At 34.7% G+C, this 16,841-nt stretch overlaps 1 protein-coding gene across 6 annotated transcripts in view; it reads left to right on the forward strand.

Annotated features, from left to right (window-relative positions):
• The window catches only part of CCSER2 (coiled-coil serine rich protein 2), a 68,069-nt gene that overhangs the window by 42,724 nt on the left and 8,504 nt on the right, over positions 1–16,841 (forward strand). For 4 of the 6 annotated variants that reach the window (XM_062634047.1, XM_062634049.1, XM_062634046.1 and 1 more), the window contains exons 7-10: positions 3,715–3,798; positions 5,616–5,702; positions 6,207–6,305; positions 14,388–14,472. In XM_062634047.1, the coding sequence (XP_062490031.1) occupies positions 3,715–3,798; positions 5,616–5,702; positions 6,207–6,305; positions 14,388–14,472 (355 nt within the window). The remainder of the gene's footprint in view (positions 1–3,714; positions 3,799–5,615; positions 5,703–6,206; positions 6,306–14,387; positions 14,473–16,841) is intronic. The other 2 variants (XM_062634044.1, XM_062634045.1) reach the window with 1 other exon arrangement.

Here is a 16,841-nt window from a genome sequence, read left to right on the forward strand (position 1 = left end):
TTAATAACTACATAAAGAGAACAGGTAGCTGGGGGTGTGTGGAATCCACACACAAACTCCCTTCAAACTCTTTTAGAATACTCCAAGACTAATAGGTTGCTCTGGATAAAAAGCTTTACACTAACTTTTTGAAGACAAGTGTGAAGAGGTATTTTGTAATTGCTTCTGACTCCAGTTTTGCTGTAACTTTATAAGCCACTTTAATACATGAGGCATGTGATTACCTCAGTTTGGTACATAGGGATCACCCAAAACTGGACAAAAGCTGAAGTGTATGCTGTTGACTTAAGTCCAGCAAAACCTTTCCAGTAAATGTGATTGAGTTGAAAATCACTGTAGACAAGGAGTGACTCAAATGGGTTGCTGATAAGCATAACGCCAAAAAAAGGACTATGAAATAAGTTGCTGCCATAGTACTTGACTGTTTCTTAAATGAGCAATGTTCTTGATTAAACATCATATGCAACTACATGTATATATGAATTTGTATCTGGTTAAAATAATCAAGCCCGTAACTGAAGACTGTTCCATAATTAATTAAATGGGAGTGTCTGCAACATTAGTCCTCTTGTCAGTTTACATACTGCAAGTTATTTTGAGGCCTAATCTGCAAGTGATGTTTAAAAGTAACTGTACTGGGATTGTCAGAATGTACGAGGTTTCAGTTGTTTGTTGCAATGTTTTAAATTTAGGAAATAGTTACAAATATTGACAACTGTTTCTTCCTTCTGATGCTGCTGTTTTTTTAAAAGCCATTTTCTGCTAAAGCAATTAAAATGTTTTGTTGCTACTTACAAGTAATAGTTTTTCAATGCATTTTGTAAGCATTTTTTTTTTAAATATGACTAACAAACTATTCTGAATTCTTGTTTTTGCAAGCATCTTTTATATTTGGCACAAATGAGGCTAGTGCAACTCCTCTGAAGATGTAATTATACTGTAATAAATAATGTTTTCTACTATTATGAAAATGTTGGTGAGGTAAAAAACCAACTGGTAGCAGCATTTTATAGTGTCTATTGCAATGTCATGGTATCTTTTTATAAAGTTTATTGTTATTTTACCTAGAGGTTAAAAGTATATGTTTTTTCAAAGTTTCTGAAATTTGATGATATCTTAGTGTATAATTTCTAGGCTACCAAAAATAGCACATGCATATAACCAGTTGCTTTTATCTTGTAATTCTGTTGTCTATTTGCGAATTCAAATCTTTGGGAGGGCCTTTTTGTTTTTTTTTTTGTTTGGTTAGTTGGTTTTGTACATGGATAACCTTTATTCTGATAATTTCGTCCTCCCCAGTCTCATTTTAGCAAACGATAAGCAGGAAGGAAAAAGCCGAGCAAGACCATAGCTTAAAGCATTTGTTCACAACTGGATTCTTAAAGTCCCGCAGTTAGTGTTAGAACTGAATTTTATTTCCATTGATGTGTGTGCCTTACATGTGTTAAGATAATTAAGACGGTGGTAAGGGAATTGATGCAAATGAACTTGTTCTTGCTTTGCTAGTGAATATTAGTCAGGTATATTGTTGGAGTACTTGATTTAAATCACCAGAGGATAGTAACATACTAGGTTAACCTTTTCTGTGTTTTTTCCCATTCCTTTGATTAGTCTTTCACAATTATAAATGAGACCATCTATTGTAGCTTTTCTTATGAGTGCATGTGTTTGCATGAATAGTTACTTAAAATAAACAATGTTGATGAATTGTAAAATATAAGAAATATAGTTATTTTATATAAAATAAAACAAAGTATATGTTAATCTGTAAATGATTCTATGATTCTAATTACTCATTTCTTCGAGCATTTTATAAATATTTTTTAAATGTGTTTATTATTTTGCAAATTATTTAAAAATACTGTATTAGAAGTTGTTCATAACATAGACTGTAAACTACTGCTTTGTCAGCCTGTCATTTGCTGGTGATCTGCCCAGAAGGGACATACTGCTACTTGTGAATTGAACACAGCTGTGTGTTGGACAGTGTAAGCTGAAATATTTGCTATGCTAAGGAGTCGGAAGCCTTGCAATTTGACTGCTCTCACAATTAATAGCATTTAAAAGGAAGGGGGGAAAAAAAAGGCCAAGAATTGAAAAGAAAAAGCATAACCCCTCCAAAAACCAACCAACAACAGTAACAAAAAAAAAAAAAACAAACCCAAAGCCAACACAAAAAACAAGCCAAATAGAAACAAACCAATACAAATAACTGCAAATTATAAAATTAAACCCAAGTGAAATTAAATTAACTGTATGTAGTGTGGTAAAAGCAATTTGGAATTGTATGATAGTTCTTGGTACTCTTACCATTTAAGACTGCTGTTGGTTCTGTATATTTTGGTTGCAAGTAATTGGTGACTATAGGAAAAAGTAAAAATTGAATTGTTAAAAGTTCATTTAACTTAATTTTTTGCTTTTTTGCATCTGGACAATCTCAGTGTTTCTCCGCAATTTAGTTAAATTTGTAAGAAATATTTCTTATGGATTAAAAAGGAAAAAAAGATACCTCACAAAGAACATATATAGTCTATTGTTGGTTTTCCCTTTAATTGATCCTTAGCATTTGAGCAGCAGTTTTACTCTTGTGGGTTTTGAGGAGTTGCTGTCTAAGGCTTAGAGTGGTTTTAAACAGGTTTTGAAACATGCTGCTCTCTTATTCTGCAAATTCAGTGTTAAGCAGTGAGGTCACTGGGTAAAGATACTTCAGTCTGAGAACCTGAAAAAATATAAAGTAAAAGATTTGTTTATTTTGTATTTAAGGAGGTAGCAGATGGAGATGGACAGAGAGGGAGGTGGGGGAAAATAAACCTTTTGACATCAAGGAAATGGGGTAATGATATTCCATGACCAAAAAAATAATTGTACTGTCATTTGATATCACAGTGATTAGTCAGGACATCATGGGACAAACCTGAGAACATATCAGAAGAATAAACCATCAGTTTGTTCAGTCTGTGACTTGACTATGCAACCTACCTCAACCTTTTGAGGCTTGAGTGCCACAGGTTTGAGTACTGCACATAATGTCTCTGTGTTCATGTTTGTCACTGGAGTGTAAGTGCTTCAGGACATACCTATGCAATCATCTTTTAGCATCTTTGGTTGTTATTTCTATTTCTACTTGCTGTGCTTAATTTCAGAATTCATGGCTGTCATGGCAGGGGAAAGAATCGTTTTGTGTAGTTAGTTTTTATAATTGATGTTTAGTTCTGATGGCTGTGAATTTGTTTTGTATTAGTCTGCACAGTAGCAAATGTTGCTTTTTTGGTTAAGAATTCCTACCTGAAATGTTTTGGCTGTATATTTTGATACTGCTCAGACATTTGAATGGATGCTAAAGGAAACAAAGCTTTTAAAATCACATAGCATCACTGTTCCTTCCTCGTATAACACATTTGAACACAATGGCCAAATTGTTGCCAGATTTTTGTGCAGAATCATCATACTTTGATATAGCTGCAGCTGTTCCTTGAGCTTTGTGAGGAAAGACTGTTCATGACCCTTATTTGGACACTGCGCACATGCTGCAGCAAGGGAGACTCTCCTGTCAGGGGAGGAAAAAAAAAAAAGGAAACTTCATGGTGGCAGAGTTCAGATATTGTAACTGGTTCCACAGAGAGGTGGTGTATCTCCATCTTTGACAGCAAGTTTGCAAGGGAGTTGTTTCAGCAAGTAATTTGATGTCTTGTTCTTGGTTGTATTCTCTGATAGAATGATGAAAATGTGTCACTCCAGGATATTCGACTCTCAGTTCCGTCAAGTCCAGAACTGCAAGAACATGAAACAATTTTTAAGGTAAATAACACCAATTTACTCTACAGGATAAGAGATACAAACCTGTTTGTGTTTTAGAAACACAAACCAAAAATGTGTATAACTATGTATGTTTCTTAAACACTTTAATCTTTCCAGTTTTGTTAAAATAGGTTTATTTGACCTTTTAAAATACACACTTACAAATGCTAGCACAGTTTAGATAATTAACTTATGTTTTGGTGTTTGTAGCAGTCATGCGGGGATTAACAGTGTAACTTCTCTCAAAAGTTTTCTGCCTACTTGATAAGTGTTAGAATTTGAAAAGACAATTTTTGCTTTAAAGTGGGATCCTACAATATTACTCAGTTACTTACTCTGTTTCCTTATGTTTATTGTAACTTCAGTTTGAAATATCTTTAAAGTAGATTTTTCCCTGAGATAATGCAGGTATTGCAGATGTAACCAATGTGAACTCCACAGTCAAAGATGAGTTTATTTTTTTAGAATGGGTATTAAAGGGAGAAGCAATCACAATGGATGTTCCAAAAAGTATTATCTTTTATGATCATGGACTTGTAATGTCATGCTTTCTACAGTGGTAAGCTTTTCTAGCATTGCTTGGCTCATATTGTAAAGTCAGTATAGAAAGATCACTGATCCCGCACTTATGCGAGGGGAACAATACTTGCTGAAGAGCCAATGGAATTAGAAGTACTTCTTGAAAGCGAAGAACACTTATTTCTGTTTGAAAGGTCATCTGTCCAAAACCTGTTTCAGGGTTTGAGAGGCTTGCCAAAGCTATAGATCCATATACATCATCTTTTAGCAACCCTGGTTTCTATTAACCATGTTAACACTTAAGCTTTCTGTTTTCTTTAACTGTTGTCTGATGTATTTGTTTTGCCTGTGATTCTACAGTCATCTCCCTCAAACTCTTAGAATCTTAGTCTTAATTCCTACAGGAAAAAGTATTGCTTTTTAACTTCTTAACAAAAAAATGCTAGGATTAACTAACTTTTTGAGTTGTCACTTCTTAAATTGATATTGGGATATGGTTTGAAAAATTTTACATCAAATCGGTCTGGGTATTGTTCAAAAGCAGTAACTAATAAAATCTTTGGTGAAACTGAAGTAGTAGATGTATTCTACTAGATTGAAGTATGCCCCTTAAATTATGGCCTAGCCATAATGGCACAGTTATAAACTACATTGAAATGACATTATGATGAAAAATTGTAAAAAAAAAAAAAAAAAAAAGGGGGGGGGGTGAAGGGAGTAAAATCACTCTTGCATATTTACCAATTTTTTGACTTCTGAACTTTGCTACTCAAAAGTCTTCAATTTTTAGTAGGATATATTCAAATCAGTTATGCTGTTTTCTTGCAGTAAATGTACTTATGCATATGTTTCTAAATGATTTTTTCTTGTTTCTGTTGGTTTATATTAATGATTTTTAAATAGCCGTTCACTTAACCTTTAACCTACAGTATATCTTCTTGTTGGATAATGAGAACTATAGGTAGAGTTTGATGGCTAGAGTTGTTCATCTACCTGATGCCAGCTGCTTGTACAGCAGATTAATTACTGTGTGAAAAATACAGTTAATTTACTTACTCTGAAAATCTAGTGGGTCAGCTCAACTCAGTCTCTTACAGGGACTTATAGTCAAGTTTCTCATCATTCTTCAGGTTATATGCCTACAGTCCATCTCGCCACATGAGTAGGAAAAGGAAAGCACGTGCTAATGTTACTGCCAGTCCTCTGTGAATGCCTGATGTAATACGTCCTGTAGAGGTGTAGATTTAGATTGTCTAGCCCTTACAGAAACCCCTGTATTGCCCGTTGTTCTATTGCAGATGGATGATCTGCTGAATGAGATCAGGCAGCTTAAAGATGAACTGAAGAAAAAGGATGAAACAATCAACCAATTAGAGCATCAACTTGTAAGTATAATGCTAACCGCTTAACGAAATCCCAAGTGTGCACTACAGAGTGTAACTTCAATAGGTAATTCTTATGAAGGATTTTAGAAGGCTGAATGTCTCATTTTTTTTGTATGTTTGCATTATAACAAAGGTAGATTTGGGTTCTGTTTAGAATCATCTCACTCATCTGTCTGTGAAGGTTCAGCTAACAGACTGATTCTACATTTCTAGTGTGTAATTATTGAAAGGCAACTTAAAGAGTGTGGCGCCTCAGAAATTTAAGTGAATCAAAAACACTTACCAAAAATAAACATTTATTTTAGATAATTTCTAAATATACTTTTGGTAAAGAAGCAGTTGTACAGCACTGTAAATACTAGTTTCTACAGTTTACTTGTATTGTGCTGAACTGTCAAGTAATATATGGTATTTGAATACTGGGCCTTGAATGTGCTTTTCTAAGAGACTTATTTTCTAATAAATTCTTCTTTCTTTTTTTTTTTCTTTTTGGGGGTGATTAAGGCTACTAGGTCTAACTGCCAGAAAGACAGTCAAAAACCTTCAGGGGCAACATGCATGTATGCTGATAAATTTACGCAAACCTCCTGGAGGAGGAGTTCTGTGAGTAAAACGTGCTGTTTATTCCTGGGTATGATTTTCTGCATTTCATTCCTCAGTTCTACTACTTTTGCAGTCGCACAGATTGGCCTTGCTTAAGAGATACTGTGCTGTCTGTGAGAGTGGTATCCTTCCTGCTCTTCATCTCTTGCATTCTTTTGCAACCCTTTTATTTAAACATTTATTACAAACATTCCTTTTAAAATAAGAAGTCTTCTCTTAAAATAGTCTCCCATTGCGCTATGTAAGTTATAGTCAGTCCAAGCTGTATATCTAATCCTACATAACATATTTTCCTATATCCTCATTTTAAAGTCATAGGTATGTGTATTTGTTTTTTTTATAGTTAAAGTTTCATTTTTGACATTCTCACATTTACTGGGGAAAAGCAACAATGTAATCTAAGTTTCTGTCCATGACTGTAAAAAGAATGGTTAATCTTTTATTTTCATATTTTTAAATTTTTTATTTTTATTTTTATCATTTATTTGAATAACTGGAATCATTCAAAAGATAATTGGTTGAAAATCACTTTGGCAAAGGGCATCTTCATTCCCATATTTTGTTGCATGGGTCACGTTTGCTTCATGTATCTTCATGGAACACTACTAAAATGCTTAAGATGGGGGAGGGACAACATATTTAGTATTAAATAATAATAAGGAATTAGCTTTGAATGATAAAGAAGCATTTTGTCAGTTACCAGCAAATAGTTTTTGGATCTTGAAACTACTGCTCTAGCTAGAGAATTCTAAGAGATTTCTTTAAAAAAGGCTTAAAATGGGTTAGATATTTCTTTGTTTTTACTCTGCCTTGAGTTATTTGATGTTAAGGTTGTAGTACAAATAAATTACCCCTGCTATCCTTTTGAAATTACACTTTTAAATATGTAGTGTTAAAATAAATACCACCATTCTGTATGTTCACCACTTGCTAGCATACAGCGTTATCCTACTGACACCATGCTTTCCAACAGTCTTCTGCTTGATAAGAGCCCAATATAAAAAGATCATAACCTTAAGTAGCTTTTAGTTCCCTTTGACATCTCTGTTTCAGAATGTATGTGTAATGTCTTTGCTTATTCTGTTTGTTTCTGTTTTCCTGTTACTTTGGAGCTTTGGAGCTCTTCTGTTGTTTCTTTTTCCCAAGCTTTAACTTCATATATGTGATCTTCATTAGAAGTTTTTTTTCTTGTGGATATTATTACTATTGTTGTTTCCATGTCCCCTTTTTTTTTCCTTATCAGATTTCCCACATAAATTCAGAAGCAGATTAGTAACCATTGAAAGTTAGTTGCAAAATACAGAGCATTAGTTTGAGCAACCTGTAGTATTAAATGGTAAGACAGAGATATATTGGAAGAAGATGGGGAATGTGAGTTGAATCTTGGGTAAAAGGAGTCATTTAGCCCAATTATTTGTTTTGGTCAGGTTGCTCAGTGTATTTCTTTAACATTATTCAGTAGTTTTGTTTAAAACGACACTTTTGTTCAGGCTAAGGGAGAGGTGATTTTTTTTTAGGCTTTTTTTGGTTTAAATCCTCTATTGTTTTCATGGTTTGGTGTGTGTATGCATGTGGGTATCTATATACACATACATATGTATATGATCCTCATACCTATGTGTGTAGGCATATGATCATTAGATGTATATTGTAAACATCTCTTTTTTTATCTACATAGCAATTTTCAAGTGAAACTTTATAAAGGAATTAGGAAAACTCATGAAGTATTGACAAATTTTCAAAATACATTGCTTTTTCAGGAGCTTTTACAAATAAGTAAATGATACCTGAAAAATTTTGGGGAGAATGTGTGGGATTGCTTTTATTAAATGTTTTATTTTTATACTTGCAATTTTTAGGCTTTCTGTAAGCAAATACAAATTGATACAAGCTCCTTGATGTGGGATTTCTTAAAGTAGGACAGTGATCTTGCTGTTGTAGCCAAGTTTCAGTTCTTGACCTCAGCTTTCTGGTTTTACAGTTTCTCTGATAACATGCATTTGTGTATTTGTATGCTTCCTTGCAAGGCTTAATAGAAGGAGAAATACAGAAAAAACCTTGGCATGAAATCATTGTTGATCTATAACCCAATGATATAAAATGTTGCTTGCAACAGAAAAAAGAGACAATTGGCTCTGTTTTCTTGAGGTATGAATACAATACGCGGAAACAGCAGGAGACACTCAAGTAAACTGTATCTTCATAAAATTAGTTTCACTTTATTGACATTTCTCGTTGGCTTAATATAATGGACTTAAGAGCACAGGCTGGGAAAAGTTAGGTTTATTAGTCCTAAATGTAGTATGAATCATGAAATGTAGTTAATGTATATGAAATCATGAAGTTTTTATACAGGGTACAGTTTTGTAAAACCAAATTGTAATTGAAGTCTTGGCAATGGGAGAACAGCTCCTTTGAAGCTTTTATAAGCTTTTTTTGCTTCTTTAAGCTTGGTAATAGTTATCAAAGTTGATGAATATATAACTATTTCATATTTTCTTATAATTGTTGAACTGCCAGTCACTTTAAATGATGGTAAATATTAGGAAGTTAATTTAGTTTGGTATTCTACCTTCCAAGATTGTGACGGTTACCAAATTCTAGCAGAGCTGATAACTACATGTTGATTTCTGAAGCCTTGGTAAGTGTCTAGGAACACAGAGTAAATTACTGTTTCAAGAAATACTTTAAATGCTTCCAGAAATGTACTTAACAAACATTGTTAATATGTAGTGTTTCATAAAGAATAGATACTAGAATAAACTAGTAAATCAGCTACTAAGGGATTTCAGTTAGGAGTTTAAGACCATATGAGTTGCAATTTAATGCAATTCTACAGTCCATTTGAAATAGCTAGTATTTCTGATCACTTCATGGTTCTCCCAGTAAGTGGGCAAGTGAAATCATTATATGTACTCTTTAAAAAGTCATCTTCTTGTCTGTTTCTTTATTACCAGATATTTCTAGAATATTGCCCATCCTGATGTGATTATAAACTTGTCTGGAAGTTTAGAGTCTTAGAGACCAGTTTTTGAAAATACTTTTAAGGTTGTGGTTTTTTCCTATGTAAGGATAAATATGAACATAAATAGAAGCTATGTAACTTTAGGGTTAATCCTTGAAACTGAACACTTATGTGATAAAACTTAGTGGCTGAAAATAAACGTCAATTAATAGGTAGCTACGTATTGCCTAGATACTGTGTCTGTTACATGGTGTTTTTGGAAGTAGTGTCCTCACAGTATGGTCAAAGTTTACGTCATTTCCAACTGTTTATATAGACAATGAAAGAGAGAAGCATTAATTTTAGTTAGCCATCCTCAGGATAAAAGCTTGGCAAGTATTCACTAACAGGGTAGACCATGATGTTTCTAGAAGAATTTCTTACAAAAGGATCACTTACATGGAATTCACTTCCAGTAAATGGATGTCAATCACTTAACTATCATGGAAGAAAGAAACCAGCACCAAAAACAGGAAGAAGATATTGAAAATAACTTACATTGAACTGAGGTCCAGTTCCTTAGCAAAATGAAACTCCTCCTAGTTCATGGGTGCTCTCTTATGCCCTGTAACAATAGTTTAGTGTACAGGAAAAGTGGATTTTGTACTTCGTACTTGAGTAATACACAGTGATGAGAATAAGCTTTGGTTCCTAACTGTTCATTCTTTTCTGTTGTAAAATGACAACAAAAAACATCAGTTCACATGGAAGCATGTATATTCTTTGCTACACTTCTTCATACTTCAGCGCTCAGCTATTCTTCGCCTTCCACTTAGCTATTGTTCCAGTTTGTCATTCCAAAGCCTTTTATGGTGGTTGTTTTGATGAATTTTTGATAATACTTTGGCAGTCTTTGTACACTGTTGTCATTTTGGTTTTAGTATCTCCTTCCACCTTATCATTGAAAGTCCTATATGCTTTGACCCTGCAAAATGAATTTAAACTTCCAGGTTTTGAAGCCTAGTCACTGTATTAGTGTTTATGTTCACATTTAGACTAGGTTTCTCTCATTGTGTACTATTCTGCTGTTTTCTTGCTGATCTGTTATAATGTACATTCTTGGTGAGACAGAACCACAGCTGGACTAGGTCATCATGTTGTGCATCTGTTTCTTGCACTGTTACAGTGACTGAGCATAACATGTAGGCACATACACATAAGAGAGGTCTTTTAAGCCTTTCACAGGCAATTCATGTTGGTTAAGTATAAACCTGCACATAAGACCTGTTTTGGTTTGGGTTTATTTTATTTTTTCCTGAATACTTCAAGAAAGACTACTGCATATCAGAACTGCTCATTCATAATCCCTTTCTGGGTGTTAGGTTTAGCAAGAGGAGACTGCTGCAAAAACTTTTGGTTTTTGGTTTGCATTGTATATCATTCTAGGTTTGTTCGTGATGTGAAGCTATAAGGTTGTAAGACAACTGGATATGAGATGCAGCAAAAATCAGCTCTTGCAAGTGCTCAGAGGTTCCAGATGTATAGAAAAAGATGGATCTTTTCTGTATTTGTTCCTGCAACAGAAAAGACTTTTAAAGCAGTAGCTGATTAGGATATTGGGAAAAGAGCAAATTGCTGTGCACCAATAGCTTAGAAATCTTGTCCTTTTCTGGCAGAAGCAATTCCTTTTGTTCATGTGGTTGCTTATTCTAAGGTTGAGGCTTCTTCATAGCAATAGTAAACTCTGGCCTTAATATCTTCATAGTAGCCATTAAAATAAAACACATCGTGTCGTGTCCCCCCCCCAAACGTACCACCCTCAACCTTCAGAACTTCGTGATATGTTTAGCAGCGTTTCTACAGTTCATCAGGATCTGTGAAGAACATTCATCATTTTGTTCTGGTTTGTAGGCTGCATTATTTCAGCTTCTGTTATTTTTCTACTCCCAAGTCTCCCATTTTGCCTGATGGTTAAAATTTTGAATCACTTCTTCTTTGGAATGGTTTTGTTATTTAACAATTCTAGCATTTGGGAAATGAGATCAATGGGATTTAAGTTTAGTGGCTGGATACACATAACAACTTGGGGGAGGATCTGTTCTGACTGCTGTCTTATGCTAAAGTGCAGTTGGAAAAACTTGCATCAGATTAGGCTTCAGAACCCAGAAGAATCGCATCAAATGTTTTGGCAATGTTTATTATAGAAGCTGAGGTAAGTCACATTCTCATCTTTCAATTCTAACAGAACTTGCTTATGAGTTTTAGAGACTCTTTAATAAGCATAAAGTAAATTTTCATTCAGGTTTTCCTTCCTTATATTTAGGAGGAAACTGCCACGTTTTCTGTGTATTTTGAATATCTACCATAATCTGAAGAGGTGTGCTTGTTAGTGTGTGTTTCTTTTTTCCTCTTCTTTGGATTTCTTGGGAACCTCAGTTCATATTTGACTAATGAAAGGGGGTGGATGTGAGTTTTTTAAAGGAGAAAGCTTCATAAATTTCCTGGACTCTTGTAAAATACTGTTAAAAGTCATTTTTCAAAAGCCAGGCTTATTTGCAGATACTTACCTCTTCATGTGCTGTATCTGTGGGATCAGTAAAACCTTTATCATTTGTGAAATCAGTGTAAATCGTAACAACCATCTTAGTAAATTCCCAGTGCTGTATTTAGTGGTTATTATTTGGTTCAGTTGATGTTGATTTTAATTACCTTAATTGATACACAATTAAACAGTACTTATGGTTTTTATTTTTTATTATTACTTTTTTTTACAACTAAGACATCTGATATTTATTTGACATATGCCTTTATGGAGCAGTGGAAACTCTCAAGACAGCTGCCAGAGAAAGAGCTAGTTGTTCTTCTCAGACTATAGAATATTCTTCAGCAATCAGGAGAAGGGGACTGAACTGTGCCTGGAGAGCATGTCAGTCTAGCTGACAAAACACTAAAGAAGGCTACTTGCACTTTCTTCGTTTAATTCTCTAGTCAGAGTAATGATTAAATATCATGAAGAACTATCGAGAACACTGTACTTAGTGTGTGGGGCTTTGAAGTGCCAGTATGGATGCTTAAAAATTACTGGAATATATCAAGACATCTAAATATTTCTGTTCTATTATAATGATATAATATCTGCTATGTAGTGCAGCTGGCTTGTACTTCTCTTAATCTCTCTTTTAGAAAGAGGAAGGGAGAGGATGTAAAATTTTCCCCTTTTTCCTTAATGCATTAAAGTTATCAAAGAACTCTGTAAAGAGCTCATTGCCAACTCAAGTCTCTACAAGATGAGACCTATGATCATAATGTGCTTTTTACTATCTGAAGATTCAGTTATGTTTAGAGAATGGAAAGAATTTGTTGTTGTTCCTGACATAATCTAGGAGGGAATGTGAACAGGCCTGAAAAATGAAGTGTTTGTTTGCACAGCACTGTGAAAATACAAAGCTTTTGTTAATGTCTCATCAATCACTGATTGATTAAATTTGTGCTGAGGAATATTGCTGTATTTAACACCTACTTAGCTGATGGAACATATATCATTTTGTCATATAGCTTGACTCAAGCTAGTACTGCTGTTCTTTCATGCAATAGTCTAAAAATTGTGTTGGCATTAATGGCTATTGATGGAGGACTGTAAGAACATGCTAGGTAATCAATATCTCCATCTAGAGTTAATTGGATTAAAGAACTGATTTCATTTTGGATTTTACTCTAGTGATTGTTTTGTGTCTGCTTATGGAGAAGAATAAAGAAGCCTTGTCAGATTTATTATTTTTTTTTTTTAATTTCCTATTCTGGTTTAAAAATATGCTGGCTAGCAAATTCCAAGACTTGCTTAAATGCATGTGTTATTTGAAGTTACATTTTAGCAGCGTTGGCACTTGGAGTAGTGGTGGATAAAATCTAACTAGATTAGGATAACTGGAACATCAGTGTTTAAAATTCTCCTAGGATAAATAAATGCAGAATATCTCTTAATGGAAATAATATGGTACTTAACATTCCTTTAAAAGAAGCATGGAAATAAAATACTTTCTTATTGTTTGTCCAGCTCTGGCAGTATGATCTGCAGCAGATATGCCAGCAGAGAAACTGGAGAGGAGGGGCAAACTTTGTTCCTGTTTTCTTTGATACAGGTGTTCCTTCACATATCTTATGCCTGCTGTCTGAAAGAGTAGCTATAACTGGTTGGTGCTGATATCTGCTTGTTACTGGCAGCTAGGAGGCAATGGCGGTTATTGTTAGCACTGATGTTCATAAAAGCAGAAGTTTTCAGCTGCTAAACAGTGAAGGGGTTATAAAGACTTAAACCTGTCTTGCTTAAATGGGAAATCAGGGTTGTGATTTAAGAGAACAGTTGCAGCTTGGATAGGTTTCTTTTAAGGGTATGGAGAACATGTAAGACTGCATAAAATTACTTTTTCTTGGCTTGAGATTGCAGCTGCTGCAATGTGTCACTTTAGTGGTGATCTGAAACATCTGACAGGCAGACCCTGCATGGCATTAATGTGACAGTTCTCTGATCCTGTAATAGAAGGCCCAAGCTCCAACAGCAAAATGCAAGGAAAGCAGTTATACATTTTTATGTCACCCCTCCTCTTTCACATTCAATAATACTAACAAAAATATGAGTGAAGTAGACTCTAAAGCATGAGGACTTGCTAGAAAATACTTCTGTGCATTAGAAGCTATTCTAAACTATAACTGTGTGGGTTTCCAGTATATTAGTATTAAGCAACTTCGTACTTGGTGAGGCATTTTGAAAGCTGTAAAAATAAAATTTTTAGCATGTGTTTTTAAAATGAAAAGTTCAGCTTCTATACTTGTCCCATGAAAACATCTTTAACAGAAATGGGTGCGTATCTGTTGAACAAAAATGGAGGTATTCTGTAAGATTTCTAACTAGTTTAGGACATCATAAAGCCTTTTGTGGTTTTTTTGGTTTTTTGTTGTTTTTTTTTTGGGCTTCTGATCTTCAGTAGCATGTAGCATTTGCTTTAATGCAGTAGAACAACTGGGAAATATAATGATACATTTCTGGGGAAAAGGAAAAAGAATGGTGTGGCTTTTTGGTGTCTTGTTTTATCCTGTTCTCTTTTTTTATTATACTTCTCCCCCTCTCTCTTTCTGCACAGGGTGGGTATTCTGCTCCCTCCTTCTCTCCCTGGCAGGGCTCATTCCAGGGCATCCCTCGGACTGTTCCACCGCACCGCAGACAGAGTGAGTCTGTACCTCTCACTCATCTCCCTCACCGTGTTCCAGTAGAAGCTTCCCCTTTGCACGCACTGTTCATCTTGTAGTATCCTCCTTTCTCAGGCAGATTTACAGGCATACACAATAGTCTGTGGCTAACCAAAATGCTTCCTTCAACCAGTGTATAAACATCTACAATTTATGTCTTCATAACAGTTATTAAATGCTGACTTACATCAGCAGTTCTTCAGGCAAACCTGAATAGGCCCTTGTTTCCAGTCTTGTCTTACCATAAGTCTTGCTTGCTGCATTTTCCCTTTATTTTCAGTGGCTGTATTATGCTATCCTGTTTGTGTATGTGTTCTGTTTGCTTATAAGTCTGCACATGTGAATATGTTGGATATATTTACATAAATGTCGTGAACATACATAAAAATATTGGTGAGAAAGTGTTTTCATCACCTCTCATGAGAAGTTTCCTTAACTTTTCAGAATGGCTTCCCTAAAACTAATTTCCCCTCCCGCCTGCTCGGTATTTGTTGTAAAAAGGCTTCTAATACATTGAAGTGGCTGTTGCAAAACTTGCATGATTTATTAACATTCCTTATGTGCTAGCTACACTGTGGGCTGATATGAAATGCATTTGTTCTCTTGGCTTGGATCTGCAAAACAAAAGACAATTGCTGATTTAAAAATTGTATGCTTACATAGACATAGCGAAATGGTAAGTCTGACTTTGTGCTTTGGTATTGCATTATAAATAATTGTTCGAAGAAATATAACTAGTTTGTAAAGCTAAAGTTATATTTTTAAAATGTACTGTAATTTGAGAATTACAGTTTGTTCGACTGCCTAGCAAAGACCAAGAGTGTATTTGGACAAGAAATAAAGGAAAAGGTAAAATTACAGAAACAAGTAAGATTTCCAGTCTCATTGGAGATCTGAAGAGTAAGCTTAACCTTGGAATACCAAGCTTATATGTATTTCAGACAGCTATGATCCTAATTCACTTCAATTACAAGGAAAAAAAACAAACAAAACAACACAACCTTGTATTTTGTATATTGTTTCAAATACTCTCTTGATATTTCTGTGACAATGTTCATTTAAACAACTCATCAGGAATGCACAGCCTGTCTCATAGGCTTTTCTCTATGCAATGGAGGGATGTGCTTCATTTCCTGTAATGTTTAATGTGGGAATCTGTGTGCTGTGTGTTAATGAACATAGAACCTGTAAGGTCATCTTGTCTTCTGCTTCTGGGTAGAGGCCAGCAGTATCGCAGCCTGGCTGTTTTGCTGTCCTGTCAGCAGAAAGTCTGAGTTTTAAAAGACCAGTTTTAGACCTGAGGAACATATGAATGTCATGGGTTTGGGACTTGTTGATCCAGGAGTCAGAATGGGAGGATGGTGTCACAGCCGCTAGATGCGTGCCTCTGAGTGTCACATCATTCACATCAACTGCTGTACTGAAGAAAACTTTCCTAATCTCTTACCAATTATTTGAGCCCCCACTAGTCATTCCTCCAATGTTGGAAGCAGCTTCTTTTTCAAGGGTTCTGTGGTGATCTTCCATTACTAAAGGAGGTTGGATTTTTTTAATATACAATCTTACACATTACATTTGAGTAATTACTAGTAAAGGAAATGAAGTAAACGAAAACTAGCCCTTGAGTAATTAACCTAGACTGGTTAGCCTATTACTTAGTGTAATAAATCTCCTATATCTGAGCATTCCTAGCCTTTTTCTTTAAGTGTTAAGTTTGGTCAAAAGATACAGAAAATAAAAAATATAAATTAGGAGGTTTCTTGGACATTTTTGACACTTTTGCAAAATCAGTGATTATTGCTGTGTGAAGAGTCCCATAAAGTAGAATATTACCGGAATTATCACTAGCATCCTTCTTTCACATTACCTCTTCCCTTGGTTGAGTAGTTTTAGGTCTGCTAGTTTTTGAGCGATATGGAATGCCAGATGTGGGATTTTAAGACAAGAACTGAGATAAGTATTGTCATTGAGGATAGGAAAACAGCCTTGAAGTCAGTATTCTTTTGCAGTAGTATAACAAAGGTGATGGGAACATGAAGTAGTCTCAGCTTTTGTTTGGCTGTGTTTTCTGTCTGGAGGTCTTGAAATTCAAGTTTTTTTTTTGTTTGTTTGGTTTTTTTTGCTTTTTTTTATTTTGTTTTTTTTTTTAACCTTCTGGATCCTGAACCTGATACCAACTGCTCTTGTGAATACTGCAGGTTTCTTTCCTGTGTTGTTGAAGGCTGATGGATACATAGATCACTTACAAACACTGTAGATTTCAAGGGTATAAATCTGTAAACTGTTCATATTGTCATATATAAACAACTAAATATTAATTAATTACTGCTGTACAGACCAGTTAATAT

The sequence above is a fragment of the Pezoporus occidentalis genome, unplaced genomic scaffold (genome assembly GCF_034315485.1).
Source record: "Pezoporus occidentalis ecotype Australia unplaced genomic scaffold, CSIRO_AGI_Poc_V1 ctg41, whole genome shotgun sequence".
Lineage (NCBI taxonomy): Eukaryota > Metazoa > Chordata > Aves > Psittaciformes > Psittacidae > Pezoporus > Pezoporus occidentalis.